This window comes from Diabrotica undecimpunctata, chromosome 1, assembly GCF_040954645.1.
Source record: "Diabrotica undecimpunctata isolate CICGRU chromosome 1, icDiaUnde3, whole genome shotgun sequence".
Lineage (NCBI taxonomy): Eukaryota > Metazoa > Arthropoda > Insecta > Coleoptera > Chrysomelidae > Diabrotica > Diabrotica undecimpunctata.
The window spans coordinates 96,846,510-96,868,979 of NC_092803.1; the positions used below are offsets into that span (position 1 = coordinate 96,846,510).

Below are 22,470 nucleotides of genomic sequence, written 5' to 3' on the forward strand. Positions count from 1 at the left end.
TTTAACGTTGAATATTTTATGGTCCCCTTTGGGTTATAAAACGAATGATCGACTTTTTCTCGCACAGATCCCTCCTATGTAACTTTACAAAGCTAGTCGTTTGCTGTGTATTAAAGAACCGTCTATGGCCATCATATAATTTTACGCTAATATTTCACGTTCTGCGACGCATTCCACGTTTGACACACTGTCTTGTTTAGTTTTCTGTCATTCTATTTGTTAAATCCTATCTCATTCTCGTCACAGCGTCAAGGAGCAGTAAATGTGTGCACTGAACGGGAGGCATATGTTTAACAGTGAACGTTGGAGATTTTTCGAGTTTATCATATCTTCTTCTTTGAGTGCCTCTCCTATCGGAGATTGGATATCATTAGGGCGATTCTAATTTTATTTACTGCTGTTTTGAATAATTCGTTAGTGGTACAGCCAAACCACTCTCTTAAATTTCTCATCCAGGACATTTTTCTACGGCCTGGATTTGTGCGTCCTTGGATTTTTCCTTGCATTATATTTTGTAGGAATGTGTACTTTTGTCCTCTCATCAGGAGGCCAAACTATTCAAGTTTTCTCTTTTTTATATTCAGTATAACTTCTGGATCGTTATTTATTCTGCGTATTACCTCTTCATTTGTAATTTTATCCACCCAAGTTATTTTTAGTATACAGCGGTAGCACCACATCTCAAAGCTTTCAAGATTTTTAACATTTTTCTGTTTAAGAGTCTATGCCTCAACAACCGTAAAGCAAAGTACAGAATACATACTAAGTAGCTAACTAAAAGTGGACGTATGTCTATATAGTAATACACCATCGTATTATCTCCGTTAAAGCGTGTTGATGTATTTGATTTCTACGTCGTAGTATTCTATTGGTTAAATGGTACCATTTGAGGTACTGTACGTCACGATTGGACTAATAGGATCGAAGATACATAACTAAGGCCCTTTTGACAAGCTAATGTATTTTATTTTTCTGTCTTATTGTATTCGATTGGGTAAATCCTATTATTTGAGTTACTGTACGTCACGATTGGGCTACTAAAAACGAAGATACGTAACTAAGGCCCTTTTGACGTGATGCTGTATTTGATTTCTGTGTCATTGTATTCTATTGATTAAGTGCTATCATTTGAGGTATCGTACGTCACGATTGGACTAATAGGGCCGAAGATACATAACTAAGGTCATTTTGACATGCTACTCCATTTAATTTTTATACCTCATTGTATTTTATTTGTTAAATCCTTTCATATGAGGTACAGCACGTCATGATTGGAATAATAGAACTAAAGATACACAACTAAGGCCCTTTTGACATTGTTCTGCATTTGACTTTTCTATCCCATTGTATTATTTATGTTAAATCCTATCATTAGAGGTACAATACGTCACGATTGGACTAATAGGACCGAAGATACGTGACTACGGCCCTTTGGACATGTTGCTGTATTTAATTTTTTTTATTTCATTGTTTTCAATTGGTTAAATCCTGTCATTTGAGATACTGTACGTCACGATTGGACTTATAGAAACGAAGATATATAATTAAGGTCTTTTTGACATTTTGCTATATTTGATTTTTCTGTTTTATTGTATTTTATTGGTTAAATCCTATCATTTGAGGGAATGTACGTCGCGACTGGACCAATTAGAGCAAAGATACAATAGGTAGTTGCAATATATCATAACCCGTTACTTTTAACCAAACATGATGCCAGAATGATTTGTGGATGAAAATATATATATATATATATATATATATATATATATATATATATATATATATATATATATATATATATATATATATATATATATTCTTAAATTTACTATTTCGTTGTGGGTAATATTATATTCAACAGCGATGCCAAATTTCTGATGCTAAAATGATTGATAATGAAAGTGGGATATACATTTTCATGTATATAATGGCAGCGAGTAAACGGTAAAACCCTGAACTAAATATATATAATATTTTCACTGTACCATCATTTTAGACTCAAACATTTTCTGGAATAAACTTATATAACTCAGTAAGGGATAAAAAGAGAAAGCGGATATTTTAAAATACCAACACGGTATCAAAACTCTAATCAATGAGATGGTTAAAATTCTTGTAACAAGTATGGGAAAACAGTTATTAAGGTCTTGTAAAGTAGCGTCGATATACAGATGCTACTTGATGGTAAAAGCATAATGTATCGATGCGAAAATGATAGTATGATGTATATATATATATATATATATATATATATATATATATATATATATATATATATATTGTTGTGATCTGCTTTATGATGTTTTATTATTAATTAACACTAATTTAATTAATCCAATTATTTAATTAATTAATTCACTAATTTATGCAGAGTCATACAAATCAATTACTATTAAAAATTCTCAGGGTGCCTTTTTAATTTTACTTTAATGAGTTTACTTTATATATCTCTTCTAGTGGGTTCAGTATCTCCTAGTTGCTCATAATCGGGATAGAACAGGAAACGGAACTAACATTAAAACAACATAAATATGCACACAAATTATTATTTATTTTCAATAAGCAATACGATGAATATTAATAAATAACTTTTGTGGGCAATTATCTTTCCCAACAAACTCCTATACTCTAAATTTAATTTTAATTACAAACTATCTATTGATCTGTTTTATAATAATATCTACTAAAAAAAAAAAATGACCACATAAAAATATAATTTATTCACAAAAAAAAAATAACTCTTTGAAACTTGGAATCTTAGTTCGTATGCTTATATTTGATTTTATCTTTAGAATATCTTAAAATTTTCTTTCATTCAAATTATTTGACTGACCTTTATTTTTTTTTACACCAATGATGTCTCCTCTCGATCAAACCACAGTTCCTTCCTTGATTGATTATGTCCGGCTACCATCAAATCTCTCCCGTTCTCAGCATCGATCCAAACCGCATACCAGCAAACTACTCCTCCGAAAACACAAGCCCAAGCCTCTTTTGACCGGTACTCTTTATCCACAAATTCTCCTTTCTTTCTCAATTATATCTCGTGGACTATGCAGACTCAAAAGAGGTATTAATCTTCTCGATTTTGATCTGCTCTCAGCTTCCACCTTTTTCACTAACAAACGAAAACACTGGTACTCAGATTGACTACACGAAAACACGTCTTCTCTTCTGGTCTGCCGGTAACATAATAATATTTTCAATCTCCCCAGACAACCTTCTCAACTCTCTTATTCCCCATCATTCCTTTTTAACCAATCATAAGCATTCATCTTTCCCACTAATTTTCGATTTAGAAAATTTCCAACATAATATTTTTAAAACAAATAAACTACTTTCACTCAAATTACTTTTCAGAAACCATTAACAATTTTGCCTTTTTCAACAGAAATAAGTTTCCAAATTCTTGTTATCTCATATCTAAATCTAATTCTTATTTATTTTCGAAAAATGCCCACCGCAAAATACAATTACAAGTTTATTCTTAAATCTATAATGATACGGGTTCCATTGTCCTTTCACTATTCACTCAGTCTTTCAAGGAAAAACTCGTCCGGGTACCGTCACGGAACAATGTCTTCTCTTATTCTAACTATTACAAATAAGTACAGGGTTGTATTTTAACTTATATGCCCGCGGTATATTAAAATAATAAAAAAACTCTTTATTCTATTTCTGATTGATAAACTGATCCATAACAAATCCCCGCCTTGTTTTGAGATACAAATTTTCTTTTTTTTAAGTGTAACCGAAAAAAAAATATTATTTTCTCTCAACACAAAATTTTTCTTTTGTAGTCATTTTATCCTATCCGAAATTTTTATTACTCGATCTTAAAATTTATACTCTTATTTTTATTCATGGTATTTGTACACATCCTGGATATTGTAAACTCCTCTTATCTTTTCTGATTCTACATGTCTAAGAACATAGCTGTTTATTCCATTTTCATTTTGTATGATGTATGGACCCTCGAAAATAGGCATTAGCTTTGCACACACGTCCCCCGTGAGATTTGATACTCGTAACGCCCTTACAAGCACCTTTTCTCCCTTCTGGAAAGTCACTGGTCTTCGTTTTCTATTCTGGATTTGCCTTTGGAGATATTTCTCATTACTGCGCTGCAGCCTCCTTCGAACAGTTTCCAATACTATTTGATACTCTCTCTGCTCCGGTTATTCCCATGGCCGTACTGGCATAATACCCTTCATGACATATTCCGGCGTCTCTTTTGTCACCGTACTTGGAGTGGTGTTCAAGTAGTTTTCGATTTCTGCCACTTTCCTATCCCATCGTCGATATGGGATCGGATAAGTTTTCGATCGAAAATTTCCTAAGTCTTTCAAATACCACTGTTTCAATTGTACCTTTTTCGTCTTCTTTTGTTAATCTTTCTTCTTTTTCTTCTTCTGGGCTCCTCTCTTCTTTTGAGGAAACCCACTTTCCACTTTCTTTTGCCAATCTCCTCTTTCTTCTCTGTCCTTGCTTCATTGCCAAATTCATTTCCACCGTTTGTTCTTTGTCTAAATCATTTTTCCGTTTCTCATTTTTCTTTTCCATTTCCTTACTGTCCTGTTCTTCTTCTTTTTCCTCTGTGATTTTCATCGTGTTATTTTTGACATCTATCACCACATGTTTTTCTGCCAATTCATCCACTCCTACGATCAGATCATGCGACATGTTTGGCATCACAACACATTGTAGTGCATAAAATTTCTTATCCAATCGTACTTTTATTCGTATTCCTTCATTTATCGTTGCCAAAGTCCGTTTATTTTCGCCCACTAAATTTACCTTGGGAATTTTGTAAATCAAATTCGATAAATTAACTTCCTCCATTAGTTTTCTGTTGATCAGTGTAATTTCCGATCCAGTATCAATCATAATTTTAATTGGTGTCTCGTTGATAAAACCATCTACAAATTTCAGATTTGCTCCACTTATTTTGTCCTTATTTTCTGCCAATTTAATAAATTCCTTCGGGTGACAAAAAATTCCTGTTTGTTTCTTTGTCTTTAGTGAGCGCCTTCGTGAAAAGACGCTTGCTGTTCTTGTTTCGCTTCTACTTCTGTCGCTTTGTCTCTCATCCTCATATTCCTCTATGTGTGTGTTGTTGACCGCTCTTCTATTTTCTCTTGGTCTCTCGGACCCGTATCGGTTTCCGCGATTTTCCGGTTCATTCGTTCTATTATTATTTCGGTTTTCCTGATATGTGCGAGTGTTGTTTCTATTCTGGTTCTCTAGATATCTGTTTTCGTTCCATTGCCGATTTCTTTGTTCATAGTTTCCTCTTCCGTTGTCTCTACTTTCGTTTTCCCTCTTCGGGACAAATTCTCTTCTTGTGTACTCTCTCCTAAAGTTTTGTCCTCTATCTCTATAGTCTTGATTTTCTCGTTGTCTATAATTTTCTTGCGTTCTCCTCATTTTTCTTTCTCTTAATTTTGCTTCTCGTATTTGTAAGAATTGACATAAACTGTCAATATCTTTGTAGTTTTGTAGAGTTATGTGATATTCTAAGGTATCTTCAAAATGTCTGGCTATTAGTTCCACTAGCTGTTCTGACGAATAGTTGTAATGTAAGTGTCTTGCATTGTTGTATAGTTGTAGGGCATATGTTTTTTCTGATATACCTATACTATCCTGGTATCTCCCATTTTGTAATTCCTTGTTTATCTCTATCTGTTGTATTTTCCCCCAGAAATAATTCAGAAATTTTTGTTCAAATGTTTGCCAATTTTGCAATTCTTCTTCTTTGCTATCAAACCATAAACTTGCCTCATCTTTAAGATGGCTCCTTATCGTTTCCTTTGCTGTTTCGAAATTACCGATATGTCGTACTTTCTTTTTTAAATTGTTAATGAAAATTACTGGGTGTAATTTTTTTACGTCCCCGCCAAACTGTATTTTTATGTCACCCGGACTTTGGATGAGTACTTCTCTCCTGTCTCCCGTCTCTCGTTGTTTTCTGATATCCTCAATTTGTTTTTCTATTTCTTTCTTGTCTTCTTTCATAACATTTTCAAATTTGCTTTCTAATTCCTCCAAATTATCTTTAATTCTCATTTCTTGTTCTTTCATATCATTTTTCATCATTGTCACACATCCTTTTATTTCCTTTTCATACTTTTCTATGCGTTCCTCTATTTTCCTGTTGTTCTCTTCTATGGCTTGTTTTGTTTCCTTCTGATTTTCTTGTATTGTCCTTTTTGTTTCATCCATTGCTATTTTTGTTTCTTTTTGGTTTTTATCCATTTTTCTGTTATTTTCTTGCTGATTTCTTTCCATTATTTGTTGATTTTTCTGCTGATTTTCATCCATTTTCTGCATCATCATTTGTACAAATTTTTCCATACCTGATAGGTCCTGTTTTTCCGTTTCCATGATTGTTGTTTCTAAAATGTCTTCTTGTTCTAAATGTTCTTGTTTTTTGTTTTCTCTGCTTTTGCTTCTTGTGTTCGACATGTATTTGAGTTTTATCCCCGCCTGATATAAAATTCGAAAATACCCGGTCTGCTGTATATACACAAATTTTTCTTTCCCCAAATAGTATCAATTTATCACATAAATTTTAAATTCATCAAAAAATTAAATCAATCAAAAATAGAATAAATGTAAAATTGTACCTAGATAAAATAACTCAAATAATATTTCATAAATTTTCAAATAAATATATCAAATTCTTTCCGACGGGCAAATAAATTCTCTCAATCACCTGTTTTCCGTTTCTGATCCTTCAAATTCACAACTAAAGATACTTTTAAGCCCCACGTTGGCTCGCCATGTTGTTGTGATCTGCTTTATGATGTTTTATTATTAATTAACACTAATTTAATTAATCCAATTATTTAATTAATTCACTAATTTATGCAGAGTCATACAAATCAATTACTATTAAAAATTCTCAGGATGCCTTTTTAATTTTACTTTAATCAGTTTACTTTATATATCTCTTCTAGTGGGTTCAGTATCTCCTAGTTGCTCATAATCGGGATAGAACAGGAAACGGAACTAACATTAAAACAACATAAATATGCACACAAATTATTATTTATTTTCAATAAGCAATACGATGAATATTAATAAATAACTTTTGTGGGCAATTATCTTTCCCAACAAACTCCTATACTCTAAATTTAATTTTAATTACAAACTATCTATTGATCTGTTTTATAATAATATCTACTAAAAAAAATGACCACATAAAAATATAATTTATTCACAAAAAAAAAATAACTCTTTGAAACTTGGAATCTTAGTTCGTATGCTTATATTTGATTTTATCTTTAGAATATCTTAAAATTTTCTTTCATTCAAATTATTTGACTGGCCTTTATTGTTTTTTACACCAATGATGTCTCCTCTCGATCAAACCACAGTTCCTTCCTTGATTGATTATGTCCGGCTACCATCAAATCTCTCCCGTTCTCAGCATCGATCCAAACCGCATACCAGCAAACTACTCCTCCGAAAACACAAGCCCAAGCCTCTTTTGACCGGTACTCTTTATCCACAAATTCTCCTTTCTTTCTCAATTATATCTCGTGGACTATGCAGACTCAAAAGAGGTATTAATCTTCTCGATTTTGATCTGCTCTCAGCTTCCACCTTTTTCACTAACAAACGAAAACGTTGGTACTCAGATTGATTACACGAAAACACGTCTTCTCTTCTGGTCTGCCGGTAACATAATAATCTTTTCAATCTCCCCAGACAACCTTCTCAACTCTCTCATTCCCCATCATTCCTTTTTAACCAATCATAAGCATTCATCTTTCCCACTAATTTTCGATTTAGAAAATTTCCAACATAATATTTAAAACAAATAAACTACTTTCACTCTAATTACTTTTCAGAAACCATTAACAATTTTGCCTTTTTCAACAGAAATAAGTTTCCAAATTCTTGTTATCTCATATCTAAATCTAATTCTTATTTACTTTCGAAATATGCCCACCGCAAAATACAATTACAAGTTTATTCTTAAATCTATAATGATACGGGTTCCATTGTCCTTTCACTATTCACTCGGTCTTTCAAGGAAAAACTCGTCCGGGTACCGTCACGGAACAATGTCTTCTCTTATTCTAACTATTACAAATAAGTATATATATATATTGTTATGGATCAGTTTATCAATCAGAAATAGAATAAAGAGTTTTTTTATTATTTTAATATACCGCGGGCATATAAGTTAAAATACAACCCTGTACTTATTTGTATGCGGTTTGGATCGATGCTGAGAACGGGAGAGATTTGATGGTAGCCGGACATAATCAATCAAGGAAGGAACTGTGGTTTGATCGAGAGGAGACATCATTGGTGTAAAAAAAAATAAAGGTCAGTCAAATAATTTGAATGAAAGAAAATTTTAAGATATTCTAAAGATAAAATCAAATATAAGCATACGAACTAAGATTCCAAGTTTCAAAGAGTTATTTTTTTTTGTGAATAAATTATATTTTTATGTGGTCATTTTTTTTTAGTAGATATTATTATAAAACAGATCAATAGATAGTTTGTAATTAAAATTAAATTTAGAGTATAGGAGTTTGTTGGGAAAGATAATTGCCCACAAAAGTTATTTATTAATATTCATCGTATTGCTTATTGAAAATAAATAATAATTTGTGTGCATATTTATGTTGTTTTAATGTTAGTTCCGTTTCCTGTTCTATCCCGATTATGAGCAACTAGGAGATACTGAACCCACTAGAAGAGATATATAAAGTAAACTGATTAAAGTAAAATTAAAAAGGCATCCTGAGAATTTTTAATAGTAATTGATTTGTATGACTCTGCATAAATTAGTGAATTAATTAATTAAATAATTGGATTAATTAAATTAGTGTTAATTAATAATAAAACTGATCCATAACAATATATATATATATATATATATATATATATATATATATATATATATATATATATATATATATATATATATATATATATATATATATCTACGGCATAAAGTGGACTCCGCCCATGTTAAAATGCAGGTTCAATTGAGCTCCGTGGTCAAGTGGATACCGATATACGGAGCTCACTTGACCATTCCATAATATTGGTTCTGTCGATTCATCAACATGTAGAGTTTAATAATTTGTAAAATTTTTTTGGAGCCCGTAAATACCCCTGTATCATAAATGTATATCGTTTAGTTCACGTGTATATATTATAGGGGTCGTTCAGATCTTCTTCATTGTATATTTCAACCATACGTTTATCGGTTTAAGTAAGCTCTGAGAGTTTGGCAACTGTGCGATTATACCGTATATTTTCAACATATACCGTGAATATGGGCTTCTTATTTTTATCTACTGTTTGCAGACAGTGTAATGTCATACGCATTACACTGTGTAACAGAGGATATCGTATTACCTGGTATAACTACGTACTAAAAGGTAACTGGTTCTTTAAAAAACAGGTATATAGATACAAAAGGATTTGGGCTTATTATTAAATGGAATGTTCGCTTGCATAGAAAATTTTATTTTTTCTGCATTTTTAAACATAATGTTGTTTTTTTATTTAATATAATTTTATTAGTTCAATGCTGAACTCGATGTTTTTTTTAATTACAGAAATTTCATAATATATTTTGTTTACGTGAGTATGTCTTTGTACGTTTTATGTAAGCATCCGATTAATAAAAACTACTTTTATTTTATCCAATCTTCTGCAATATCTTGTATAAAGCTTTTTTATTATTTTAGTTCTGCTCTTATTTGTGTACTAAATATGATATCTCGATAGAAGGTTATCTCAAAATAAATATGTTATACAGTGTAGGTGCCTTTATGCTACCCCAAGCGAGACTGTTCTTCAACTGCTATTCTAACCATTATGTGATACAAAAATTTTTCTCTTGTGTAGGTATACGGAGACAATATAAGTGAGTTTGTTATGTAAGGGGATATCATATAGTTTTTGGAGAAATATTCTGTAATTTAAGGTGTCGTAAGCGGCATTTAGAGTGAAAAATACCACCCCTGATACCCGATATTTTTCGTACTGGTCTTTGATTTAGTATTTGTGATGTACATAATCTTCCCTATCTATAGCCACTTTTGCCTTTTAATTTAAGTTTTTCTTCTAATATCGGTGATATCATATTAACGATCTTGTGCAAAAGTATTTTGAATAGCTGACAAAATAAAGATATTGGCCGATAGTTTTTGTAGTCGTTGGAGTTTTTGCCAGGTTTAAGCAAGTTAACAACTTTGGCTTGTCTCTAGACTTTGGGTATCTCCATAATTTGAATACAGTTGTTCATCATCCGGATCAGCCATTGTAGTGTTTTTGGTCCAGATTTCGTAATAAGCTTTGTGCTCAGATCCTCAATGTCGGTATACTTCTTCTCAGAGCCTTCTTTCAGTGCGTCACAGTTTTTCGATTTCTTTCTAACGCATTAAGTTGGATGTGATGAAAAAAGCGGCAGTTCCGTGATTAAAACACGAAAATATTACAGCGTTGCATGCATAACCGGTCTATTCTTAACCTACGCTTGATTCGTTGATATTTGAAATGCGCGTCTTCTCTAGCCAATCAGTTACACGAGTCACGAACATTTGACGTAAAACTTCATTTATGTTGGCCATCCTTTCGAAGTGTGAAGAGTGAAGTGATTCTTGTCGGTTCAGTCAGGTCAGTATTTGACTTATTTCATAGCGTTGTTATGCATTATTTGTGTTAACCTATATTTTTTATTTTGTTTTGGTTTTCATTAAAATATTTTTAAAATGCCAAGATTTACGGAAAAGGAACAAGTTCTGATACTTAAATTACTTAAATATTTTGAATTAGAAAAAGAAGCTGGACAAACTTTATTACCAATTTCTGCTGTTCGTGAAGTAAGTTTAAAATTACACTGAAAATAAAATTGTTTTATTTTTACCTACTGTTTATTTCAGCGTGTTGCTGAGGCGTTAGGAATTTCTTTGCCAACAATAAGACGATTGGTAAATGAAGGTGTCCAAAAAGATTCTGATTATTCAATCACAATGAGCCAATCAGTAGCCACGAGTCGTAAACCGACATTATTAATAAATAAATAGGAACATGCCATCAGGATGTGTGTATACAGAATGTTTAGTAAAGGTAAGAAAGAGCATTACAACAGTATAGTTAAAATATTTTACCATATTTCTAATAGAAAGGCAGGAGTAACTAATTTTCATAGACATTTCATTTAATAAATTGTTACTGACAACTAGTTACATATAGAAATGAAAAGTGAATATAAAAAGAATACTACTGAATTAAGTACCAAGTATTGTAATAAAGATTTAAGAGTCCTCTTTGCCTTTTAGCTGAAGTTTATGCATTTACCTTGTGCAGTTTGGTAAAATATATAGATATATTTTTATAACTCTTATACTTTGGATTATTCAAATATGGTTATTACGATTTATGAAAGGAGTACTGTTGCATATAGCAATTCAATAGACAAATTCCTAATATCAAAACTAACATGTTACTATACATTCTTAATATTTTTCCTAGAAGAGTCACTATGGTGTCTTTAAACTTTGATCGTTTTAGGTGAGCATGTGACTCTCTATACCCTGAAGCAAAAACTAGAGGAAGTGGATGAGATTAATATTTCTATTGCTGCACTTAGCAGAGCTTTAAAAGAATTAAAATTCAGATGGGTAAATTGTAGTGTTGCTAACAGAAAATATTTAATGGAACAACCACATGTGACTTTAAAAAGACTTCAGTTTTTGAAAGCCTATAAGGACAATGAAAGCAGTTTATACCCTTTAAAACCAGTTTTCTTGGATGAGACCTGGATATTCAGTAAAGGAGGATTCCGCAAGAGCTGGCAAGATGGCAGTGTTAATGCAGTCAGAAAGAAGAATGGAGAAGGTGTACGATACATTATTCTTAATGCAGGTTCTGAAAATGGGTTCATTGATAACTGTGAATTGATTTTCAAAAGTGGAAGTAAATCTGGTGACTACCATGATTCAATGAATTCTGAGAATTTTGAAAAATGGTTTGAGCATCAGCTTTTACCAAATTTAGAAGAACCATCATTAATTATAATGGATAATGCATCATACCATTCAACTTTATTGGAAAAAATACCAAATGCTAGTTGGGCAAAACATTCTTTATTAGAATGGTTAAAAAACCGGCATATTAATTGTTCAATGACTATGATGAAGTTTGAGTTGATGGATATTGTAAAGAAGCATCTACCAGATAAAGTATTTAAGTGTGTATTAGAATTTATATAGTAAGTGGCATTTTATATATATTTTGTTTTACAGATTGGATAGACTGGCCCTTCAATATGGCCATCGTGTCTTGAGACTGCCTCCATATCATTGTCAATTCAATCCAATAGAGAATGTTTGGTCTGACTGCAAAAGGTATTATGATGCCAATATAACTTCTGCTGGCGTTACAAACGAAGCCACAGTATTAAATGTGTGGAAAAAATCTTTACAACAGGTAAATTAATTTTTTTTTTATTCTTAGATACTAACTTTGCTATAATTTAAGGTCACACCAGAAAAATGGAGGAAGTATGTTAGGCATGCAGAAAGCCTCATTAATGAATATTGGGAGACAGCAAAAATAATGGACACAAACCACATATCTCCTATAGTCATTGATTTAAATGAATGGGATTGTGTATCTTCAGATGATGATTTTGTGGAAGTGCCAGAAATAAAATGACACCAAGCTCGGTTTTGTTTTTTTAATTTGTAAGATTATCGGTCTCTATTTTTCTTGTATTTATTTATTTATATTTTCTAATTTTCTCGTGTAATATTTAGTGTTATTTAGTTCCTTATAATCATAGTATCTTGTAGTTATTTAGAAGTGTGCATTTGTAGCTATTTAGTTATTCTTTTCCTTATGTTATAGTCTTAGATCTTTAGGTTGATTCCCACATATTTCATTAATAATTCTATTATCAATTAATAATTGTAGTCTATTGTGTTTTTATGGTTTTTAGATATTAGGTTGTTAGTTCTTACTTACTTTAACCCATTAACATCTAAAAAGAAACTAGAGTGGAAAAAATGGAAAACACCAAAATTGTGATGTTTGGTTTAACTTTGATTTTTAAATTGACAAATGGTAGAATTGATTGTCCCTCTCTTGTGAGTCAGAGTATTCTTAGAGTATCATATTACCATGATTTGCATTATCTATGTACTTTTAATGTCCCATTTTATAGAAAAACCCATGGGCCAATGGCCCACTGAATAGATACTTATCTTTGTTAAACAACCTGAATGTAGAATGTAGATGTATTTAATATGTCTCTCAATGAATATATAAATATTTGTAGAAAGTTACTGGTACGTTATAGGCACCATGGTATATATATATATATATATATATATATATATATATATATATATATATATATATATATATATATATATATATATATATATATATATATATATATATATATATATCTATATATATATATATATATATATATATATATATATATATATATATATATTTATCTATATATATATATATATATATATATATATATATATATATATATGTTCGGAAAGATTTCCGCGATTAGTACAATTAAACTTAGAGCTAAGATTAATATTATTATAAAAATTAATATTAAACTCACCAGTCTTCCGGGTTGAACCGCGTCGATATCCATTTTGCCGAGCTTTCGACATCCTCTCTGATGTCTTCTTCAGGGCTTCCGAGGTCTCAGTCTCCCGAGCCCCCAGACACTACTACACTCACTAGTCACTTCTAGTTCACTACTACGACTGGGACCAGGGGACGGTTCATTTAGAGTTGGCGCGAACATTTCCGACAGTGGGATTTTGATTCGAAGATGGTGGGGGTGATATTTTGTTTATGAGAGGTCTCCATGTAGAAGGTAACCGTATGGCGTCATCTCTTTTATTAAGGCAATTTGGTCTTTTTTCTATTTCTATGGCTTCTCGGATAATTCTTGGTTTATAAAAGCGGATGGGGGCTATGGTTCTGGAGTTTTCGTAATCAATTTTGTGACCTGTATGAAGATGGTGTTGACCGAGAGCTGAAATTGAATCGGAATTGCGAACAGAAATGGAATGTTCATAAATTCTATTTTGAATTCTACGATTTGTTTGGCCTATATAGGATCGGGGACAGTCTGCACAAGGAATTTCATAAACTCCGTGCTGTTCATTTGGAATATTGTCTTTGATTGATCGGTGAGATGTCCGATCTCTTGTCCGATCAATCAAAGACAATATTCCAAATGAACAGCACGGAGTTTATGAAATTCCTTGTGCAGACTGTCCCCGATCCTATATAGGCCAAACAAATCGTAGAATTCAAAATAGAATTTATGAACATTCTATTTCTGTTCGCAATTCCGATTCAATTTCAGCTCTCGGTCAACACCATCTTCATACAGGTCACAAAATTGATTTCGAAAACTCCAGAACCATAGCCCCCATCCGATTTTATAAACCAAGAATTATCCGAGAAGCCATAGAAATAGAAAACAGACCAAATTGCCTTAATAAAAGAGATGACGCCATACGGTTACCTTCTACATGGAGACCTCTCATAAACAAAATATCGCCCCCTCCATCTTCGAATCAAAATCCCACTGTCGGAAATGTTCGCGCCAACTCTCGCGCCAATCCCAACCCTAACCCCCACCTAGGCCACGTCACCATCGACGGTATAAATGAACCGTCCCCTGGTCCCAGTCGTAGTAGTGAACTAGTGAGTGAACTAGAAGTGACTAGTGAGTGTAGTAGTGTCTGGGGGCTTGGGAGACTGAGACCTCGGAAGCCCTGAAGAAGACATCAGAGAGGATGTCGAAAGCTCGGCAAAATGGATATCGACGCGGTTCAACCCGGAAGACTGGTGAGTTTAATATTAATTTTTATAATAATATTAATCTTAGCTCTAAGTTTAATATATATATATATATATATATATATATATATATATATATATATATATATATATATATATATATTATATGTACATACATATGTTGTAAGGTTCTAACCGTTTTAACTATGTAACTTTGTATGTTGTGTACCTATGGGTATCTAATTGAGCATATTGACGAACTGATGTTGTTGCACGAAAGGCAACGATACATCTTCAAATATATGAAATAGCAGCATACGTTGTTGTTTCATTCTCCAAATTGACAGATATCCTTATTTAGACACCCATAGGTACACAACATATGAAGTTTTATTTTCCCGTCTTTATAGTGCTGGATCTTAGAAACATATAGGTTTTAAGATTTAATTACATATAATATATAAGTGTACTTAAACCACTATTTTATATATTGTAAATTGTAACATTTAATGGGTTTGTCCCGTATATTAAATAAATTAAATTAAATGTTGGGTGACATCTATTACATATATATTCAAAAAAATTTTTTTTTCAATTTGAAATACAAGGGCGTTCTCAAATGGGTTTAGGTATTTGTATGGTATTTTTCAAAACATCCAGTTTTCCTGGAAAATGAAAGCCTTTGATGACTTCAATTCTGGAACCAGCTTTTCTATTTCTTGGTGTTCTTGAAATGATACCATCTCCCAAATAACTATAGTCTATATGACGACGGAATTCTCACTATTTACATCACATTTTCAGTATAAATTTGATGAGGTTTCCAGGCATTGGCACTGGTCATGTCAGGAAAGTACGTAAATAAAACCCACCATGACTTTTTACCTTTTAAACTTATTCGATATAACGATATGCACTGATCATGCGCATCTACTACACCCATTCCAGATATTGTTGTGAAGCTATTTTCTTGTGGCATTTTAAATTAATTACTATTTAAATGGGAATAAGCCATAATTAAAGGTTAAAATACGTTTATTGATGTTTCAATTTCCACTTCGGAAAAAAAAAGGATTTCCGAAGTGGAAATTAAAACGTCAATAAACGTATTTTAACCTTTAATTGTGGCTTATTCCCATTTAAATAGTAATTAACCCATTCCAGAATTGTAGGAAGCAAACAATTTTAGACTCCATTACTGGACTTTTTTGTACACGATTTTCTCTTACAATTCCTGTCGCCTTTATGATTTTTTTTGATTCAGATATATCATTAGTTTTTTGTCATGAAATAATTATCGAAAAAATATACAGGAAAGGTTTTAATATTTCATTGATATCCAAATTCTACTTTTCAATGTCTTCAATAAAGTATTATTATTAGGCATCAGTAAATAAATTGTTTTTATGTTTAGAATTATACCCTATTTATGTAATTAATTTATAAGTTACGTAATAAACATCTTTGAAAACAGTATTTGTGTGCTTTTATAAAAAAAAATGGCGGCAAATATTTAATTGTATAACTAGAAAACGAACTAACTACACTTGAATTATATACTATTATAAAATAAACAATAAATGGATCGTTGTGTTGTCGTTTTTAAATGTTTCCATATTTATGCATTTAATAAACAATATTGTTTACTATTATTTAATCCACCTTGCAATAAAAGTAAGTACGGTTCTGGCATCTGTCACAATTCTCAATAATTACATGAAATAATTCTCGACACATCCAATACAGTATATGACGTCACAATTAATGACGCGCTGAAAGAAGGCTCTGAGAAGGACTTTAGTTGTATTATTTTTCATTAAATATGTAGATGGTGGATTCAAGCTCAACATTGTTAAAAGGTTCTCTCAGCTGACTGGTTTTGTCCTTTCTTACTCTACAATATAAGAATAACTCTCTTCTTAGAGTTATTCTTTGCTTCTTTTTCGACAGAAATAGCATATCTATATCTATAATGTGGTTTTAACGATCAGCTGTATACAAAATACCCTAGGTTAGGCCCTATATGTGTTTCCTGCACTAGAAATAAATCAGATTCGTGTTTAGCTCATATGTCTGATAAGTTTAAGTAAATTAAAGTTTCTTGATCTTTAGAAATACCCTTAACAGTTATAGACATATATTATTAGAATAGTTGGTCCTAAAAAGGACCAATTTGATTAAATCATATTAAAGAGGTGACTGAAGAATTAGCCGATTAATTAATTAATAATTACCCGGGGTATGCCCGATTGCGGTGGCCTTATTAGTACTTCAATCTTCGTAAAGGCTCGTTCTTTGAACCACAGAAGTAATGCCTAATCTTTTACTTTTTATTAAAAATTTAAATTTTACATGCCGTGTATTACTTTTTGACGATATTTCGAATCAGATTTGTATAGTAATAATTTTAGGTATTAAAGGGCCTCTTTGTGGAAAATAAATAAGTTTGTGATATCGGTCGCAACTCATCTATAGATAATAAAAAAATAAACAGTTAAAATAAGTGTAAACAATTTCAACTACATACATCGGCGCCACTGTTTAGGTCATAGGTTTATCATAGATATCAAAGGTAACATTTTAATTCAATGTTCTATTTACGTATTTTCAATATTAAAAAAGTAGGAAAAGACATGTTTATGCTTTTATTTTTTTTTTAAATCTATTCTATTTTCTTTCTAGAGTTCCGTCTTTTTTAACGACCTGTGTTATTTTTTCAATTGGGCACTTGTCCAAAGCTATGACAAATCCTCTGTCCTCTGCTATTCTATATTAATATGACTGATTCATTATTTTCTCTAAACACTCTGTCCTCTGCTATTCTACATTAATATGATTGATTTATTTTATCTTTCTTGCAGCTATTTTAATGATTATCCTGTTTATCTTCTTCTTCTTCTTTTTATATAGACATGACTCTGTCTGTTTTTCAATGTGCCTCCAGTAAGTTGCCGTTCCATCGTTTTCGTGGTCTTCCTACTGATCATTTTCCTATGGGTTAACCGTCTCTTGCCGTCTTTACTACTCTATTTGTTGTCATTCGGCTATATGATTATTCCATTCTACTCTTCTATTTCTTAACCAGTTCTTGATGTTCTTTACCTTGCATCTACGTCGTATATCTGTACTTCTAGCTCTCTAGCAGTCTCCCATAGTGTCTTACCATCAATTTTTCTAAGTGTTTTCATCTCTGCTGTTTCTAACACCCTTTTTGTCCTCTCTGTGTCAGGTCTTGTTTCTGCCGCGTATGTCATTATTGGTCTGATGACTGTTTTGTAAATTCTGCCTTTCGTTTCTTTCCCGATATTTTTATTTCTTCGTATTGTTTCATTTAGGCAGCCTGGGGCTCTGTTTGCTCTATTCACTGGATCTTCCACTTCAGTTTCGAGCTTTCCGTAGCTAGATAATGTGATGCCTAGATATTTAAATTCCATCACGTGTTCTATTATCTGACCTTCCAGCTCCAATTAACATCTTAGTAAATTTGCTGTTGTAACCATGCATTTTGTCTCTTTTGGGGAAATTAACATGTTAAATTTTATATGAAGTTGGTGCAGGATACGTTGTAAATCATCTTCACTTTGAAAGAGTAGTATTTCAGATTATTTTAATTTGTGTTTCTTCCATTTGGTATCCTTTTTAAGTTCTTACTTTTTTATTATTTCATCCATAATCAGGTTGAACAATAAAGGACTCAGGGAATATCCCTGCCTTATCCCACTGTCAGTTTCAATAGGGTCGGTTAGTTCTTCGTCTACTTTTACTTTTATTGTGTTGTTTTGGTATATATTTTCGATCGTTTTGAGTTTTTCTAGAGGTATCTCTCTTGCGTACAATAAGTGGATAAAGTTTTTTAATTTATATATCTTCTGTATATCATTATTTCTTCTGTGTATTAAAAGTTAAATTTTGGTTATTATTAAGATTCTCTTAACGTGTTTATTGTCTTGTTTCTGCGGTACGAATATATGTGTATCATAATAGATTGTAATGCATATTTCATTTAATATAATTAAAGTGCTCTTTGCGTTTGCCAATTACTTTCTCACTTCCTCAGCGATAGGTCTTTTTTTTCTCATCAATAACCTTATCCTCGCTCGATACAGCTATTCTAAGATATTTATATTTCATTATATGCTCTATCATTTGGTTTTTATCTCAAATTTGTACCTATGAAATTTATAATATCTAATATCTGGTGCTTTCATATGAAACTGGAATAAAACACTTGGTAGATAATGTTTATTCGTTTTGAGTACACTTTTTTTAGAACCTAGTACATTAAAGAATAAATATTTGTCTGTTCAGTGTTTTCCAAGTCTGTAAAACTTAAACAGGCTTAAATATTAGATTATACATTTATTAAGAATGTTCAATATCTAAATTGAAGATTTTATATCTCAAAATATGAATAGGTTTTTACATTTTGTTTGACGTTTTAATCTTCGAATCGGAGTTTATTTTTCGAAAAACTATAAAATTGTGAGAACAAATTGCTATATAAAAGTACGAGGCAATATTCTCATGCTGTGAGCTTTGCTGCTCTGGTACTTTTATAACGCTTAAGATAGTTTTAATTTATTGTCAACATTTTTGAGGTGTGTTTCCTTAAATGACCATGTCTAAGGTTAGTACGTTTGATTAAATGAAATTGACATTAATTTGATAGTTTCTATTTTATTAGTACTGATGGTATAATATGACTAACATCTGTTGGTACTATATATCAATTTCAACATGTGGAAGTGAGAGCACTCTCTTGTTAATAATTTCAGTGTAAATTATGACGAAACCAGAAATAACCCATAATATTCTCCCCGTGTGATCTTAGTATTTTCGTTGATTGAATAGTATAGGCCAGGGTATCCAACATTTCAATCAGCGGTATGTCAGAGTGGTTTTTATTAATTTTTATATATATTTGCAAAATGAAGAAGAAAGTTCAGTACAGGCAGTTAAACGGCTGATCCGTCAATTTAGAAGTAAGAGCAAGTACCAACTTGCTGAAAAGCATACCGATACACAAAAGGAATATGTAATAAAATGTACTGCATAAACTATAGCGATATAAGCTATATATCTATTAATTATTAGGATATACAGTATTTTTTCTAATACATCTAGAACGATTGAGTAAATAGGTGAACTATAAAATAGGTGGATATTAGTGTGGAATTAGAAAAACTTAATAAATCGTTGATCAATTATTCACTTTTAGGCAGTAAATGAGAAATGTTGGGAATACAAAAAAAACATTAAACTAGTTATTTATAAATTTTAAACAAACACTGATATAATCATAAGAATAAAACTATGAAATACCATGGAAGAACTAGGCTTACCTAATAAACTAATTAATTTAACAAGGAATAATCTGCAAGTAAAGTCAGACTTTAATTAAAACTGTCGACTTATTTTCAAATGTACATTGATTTCAAACAGGAAGATTTCATTCCAAACTCTATTTAAAAAGTAAAATCCAATAGTCATAACCCAAAGTGCTTTAAAAAAGGTGAACGAATTAGCGAACAGCTGTTTTGAAAACTAAATATTATGAAACGAATTGGGGATATTATATTACACAAACTAAACCGCTTGTCTACAAATATAAAATCAAGAAAATATGATACGACAGAAAAGACTAATGACTTTACAGCTAATTGCTACATAAATATCAATGTATAACGCAAATATTAGGACGATTGTATACATATAAGACAAATAACGATAAATGTTACAAATAAAGGTTAAAACATGCTTTTCAATTCGCGGTAAAAGATTTAATTGAGTTCAGCACACAACATAAATTCGTAACAAAATTCATATACCAGTAAACGGTACTCGAGACAGCAGCAAAGTAATTTTGGCAACAAATATGTAGGTTGTACTTTACACCATTGGAATCATAGCACCCGCTATGGAAAATGGTGTCTTCTTTGACATCCAGCAACCACAAATGTGAAATTAGGAAAGATTAATGTGAAATTAGAAAAATTCAATGAACCGTTGATCAAATATTCACTATTATATACTTAATTAAAAATCTTGGGAATAAGAAAAACATTAAGCTAGTTTGCAATGCTTGAGAGCATTGCCCGGAAAGCAAATACAGAAAATCTCACAGTTTAATAATTAAGGTCCTCATATTATAGGGACTTTTGACGATGAGTTTAACATAGTAGTGAGTATAATTATTAGTGAAAAAAAAAAACATTAATACATTCAATAGAAAAAATCGCAAAAAAGGGTCCTCCAAATCAACGATAATAAAAAAATATATGGCTATCATAAGAAGACTATCATAAGAAACAGAATAGGACATAATATTTCAATAGACCAGTTTAACTTTGAAATGTTTCATCGGTCTAAATATTTGGGATTTAAGAGCACTTTTAACAAAAACACTACAAAAGAGAATAACAACAGAATACAAGCTGGCAATTGCTACGTTTTAAGCAAAAAATTAAATCCAAAAATACATCCCGCAGTAAGAAAAATAATATTCTACGTATGTAAGTAAAACACGAACAATGAAAATATAAAATAATAGCCGATTGAGTATCGCAGAAAGAAGAATTCTTAGAGAAATATATAATTCTATTATGAATCAGATCACAAATCAATACGAAGTGCAAAACAATAACTTTATCGTTGAGATTTAGTTTCTTGTACGACGGTGCAATTTTTATATACCTGTTTGACCTTAGCATTAGTTCCCGGTCGTAAAACACTTCTGACTGATGGCAATCTTTCTAGCAATCCTGATGTAATTAATACCTGAGTTTTACTTACATTGTCTTATATATGTATATATCCTGATTTCAGTAGTATGTATTACACTTCTGGATTTAAAAGTGTTATGAGGTTATACATATATCAGTTTGCTACCTGAATTTTCCCTTTTGTCTCTTATGTGACAACGTTATCTGCGATATCTAAAACGCTCAAATTTTTTAAAATTATATGGGTCTATTGTTACGTTATATGCCCTATTTTACATCGTCTCTTTTGTCTGTTAATGAACATTTATTTGGTTTTCTCGTTACTATTATACCGTTTTTTTACTGGTAATAGCATTATTCTAATATTTAATCTATGGAATAAATCAGGATAGCGGATAGGTGTTCTTTACTTTCTTGGAGAAATTATATTGTAACACACAAAAACCCTATTAAATTGCCAAAAACTTCCTTGCATATTCTACTTACTTATGAGGGGCAGCAGCAATATCAGTACCATAATAATGCATATATTTCTGGACTTGCTAATCGTTGGATAATAGGAAGTATGAATGTAGCAGTTTTAATGGTTTGGTGACTGCTTGCTAAAATCGGGGAGCAGAGATATCAGTACCAAGTTAATGTCTATAGGAGTTGCGGATACATTTTCTGATAACTTTTCTGAGTTCCTCCCTTTTTTAACATATACTATAGAAGTCTCAAGTACAGTTCCCATGTATTTTGTGAAAGATGCATAAGGTATTTAGACATCGTTTTTTGTAAAATTAATGTTTTAGATTTTCAGATGTATAAACTTGACGTTCATTAATTTGGACTCATTTAGTTTAGGTTTCCAATTTTAAGTACATATGAATTTTATTTAATAACTGTTATAATTTTTTTGCTACTACTTTGCTGTTGT

General features: G+C 31.3%; 2 protein-coding genes across 2 annotated transcripts in view; both read left to right on the top strand.

Moving 5' to 3' along the window:
• Positions 1 to 22,470, top strand: part of LOC140451673 (4'-phosphopantetheine phosphatase) — a 245,904-nt gene that overhangs the window by 15,167 nt on the left and 208,267 nt on the right. The window lies entirely within an intron of this gene.
• LOC140451677 (uncharacterized) lies at positions 10,698 to 13,351 on the top strand. Its single transcript, XM_072545522.1, has 5 exons — positions 10,698 to 10,859; positions 10,920 to 11,106; positions 11,551 to 12,229; positions 12,285 to 12,468; positions 12,520 to 13,351. The coding sequence occupies exons 2-5, from the start codon at positions 11,079 to 11,081 to the stop codon at positions 12,694 to 12,696; spliced, it is 1,068 nt and encodes a 355-aa protein (XP_072401623.1). The 5' UTR covers positions 10,698 to 10,859; positions 10,920 to 11,078; the 3' UTR covers positions 12,697 to 13,351.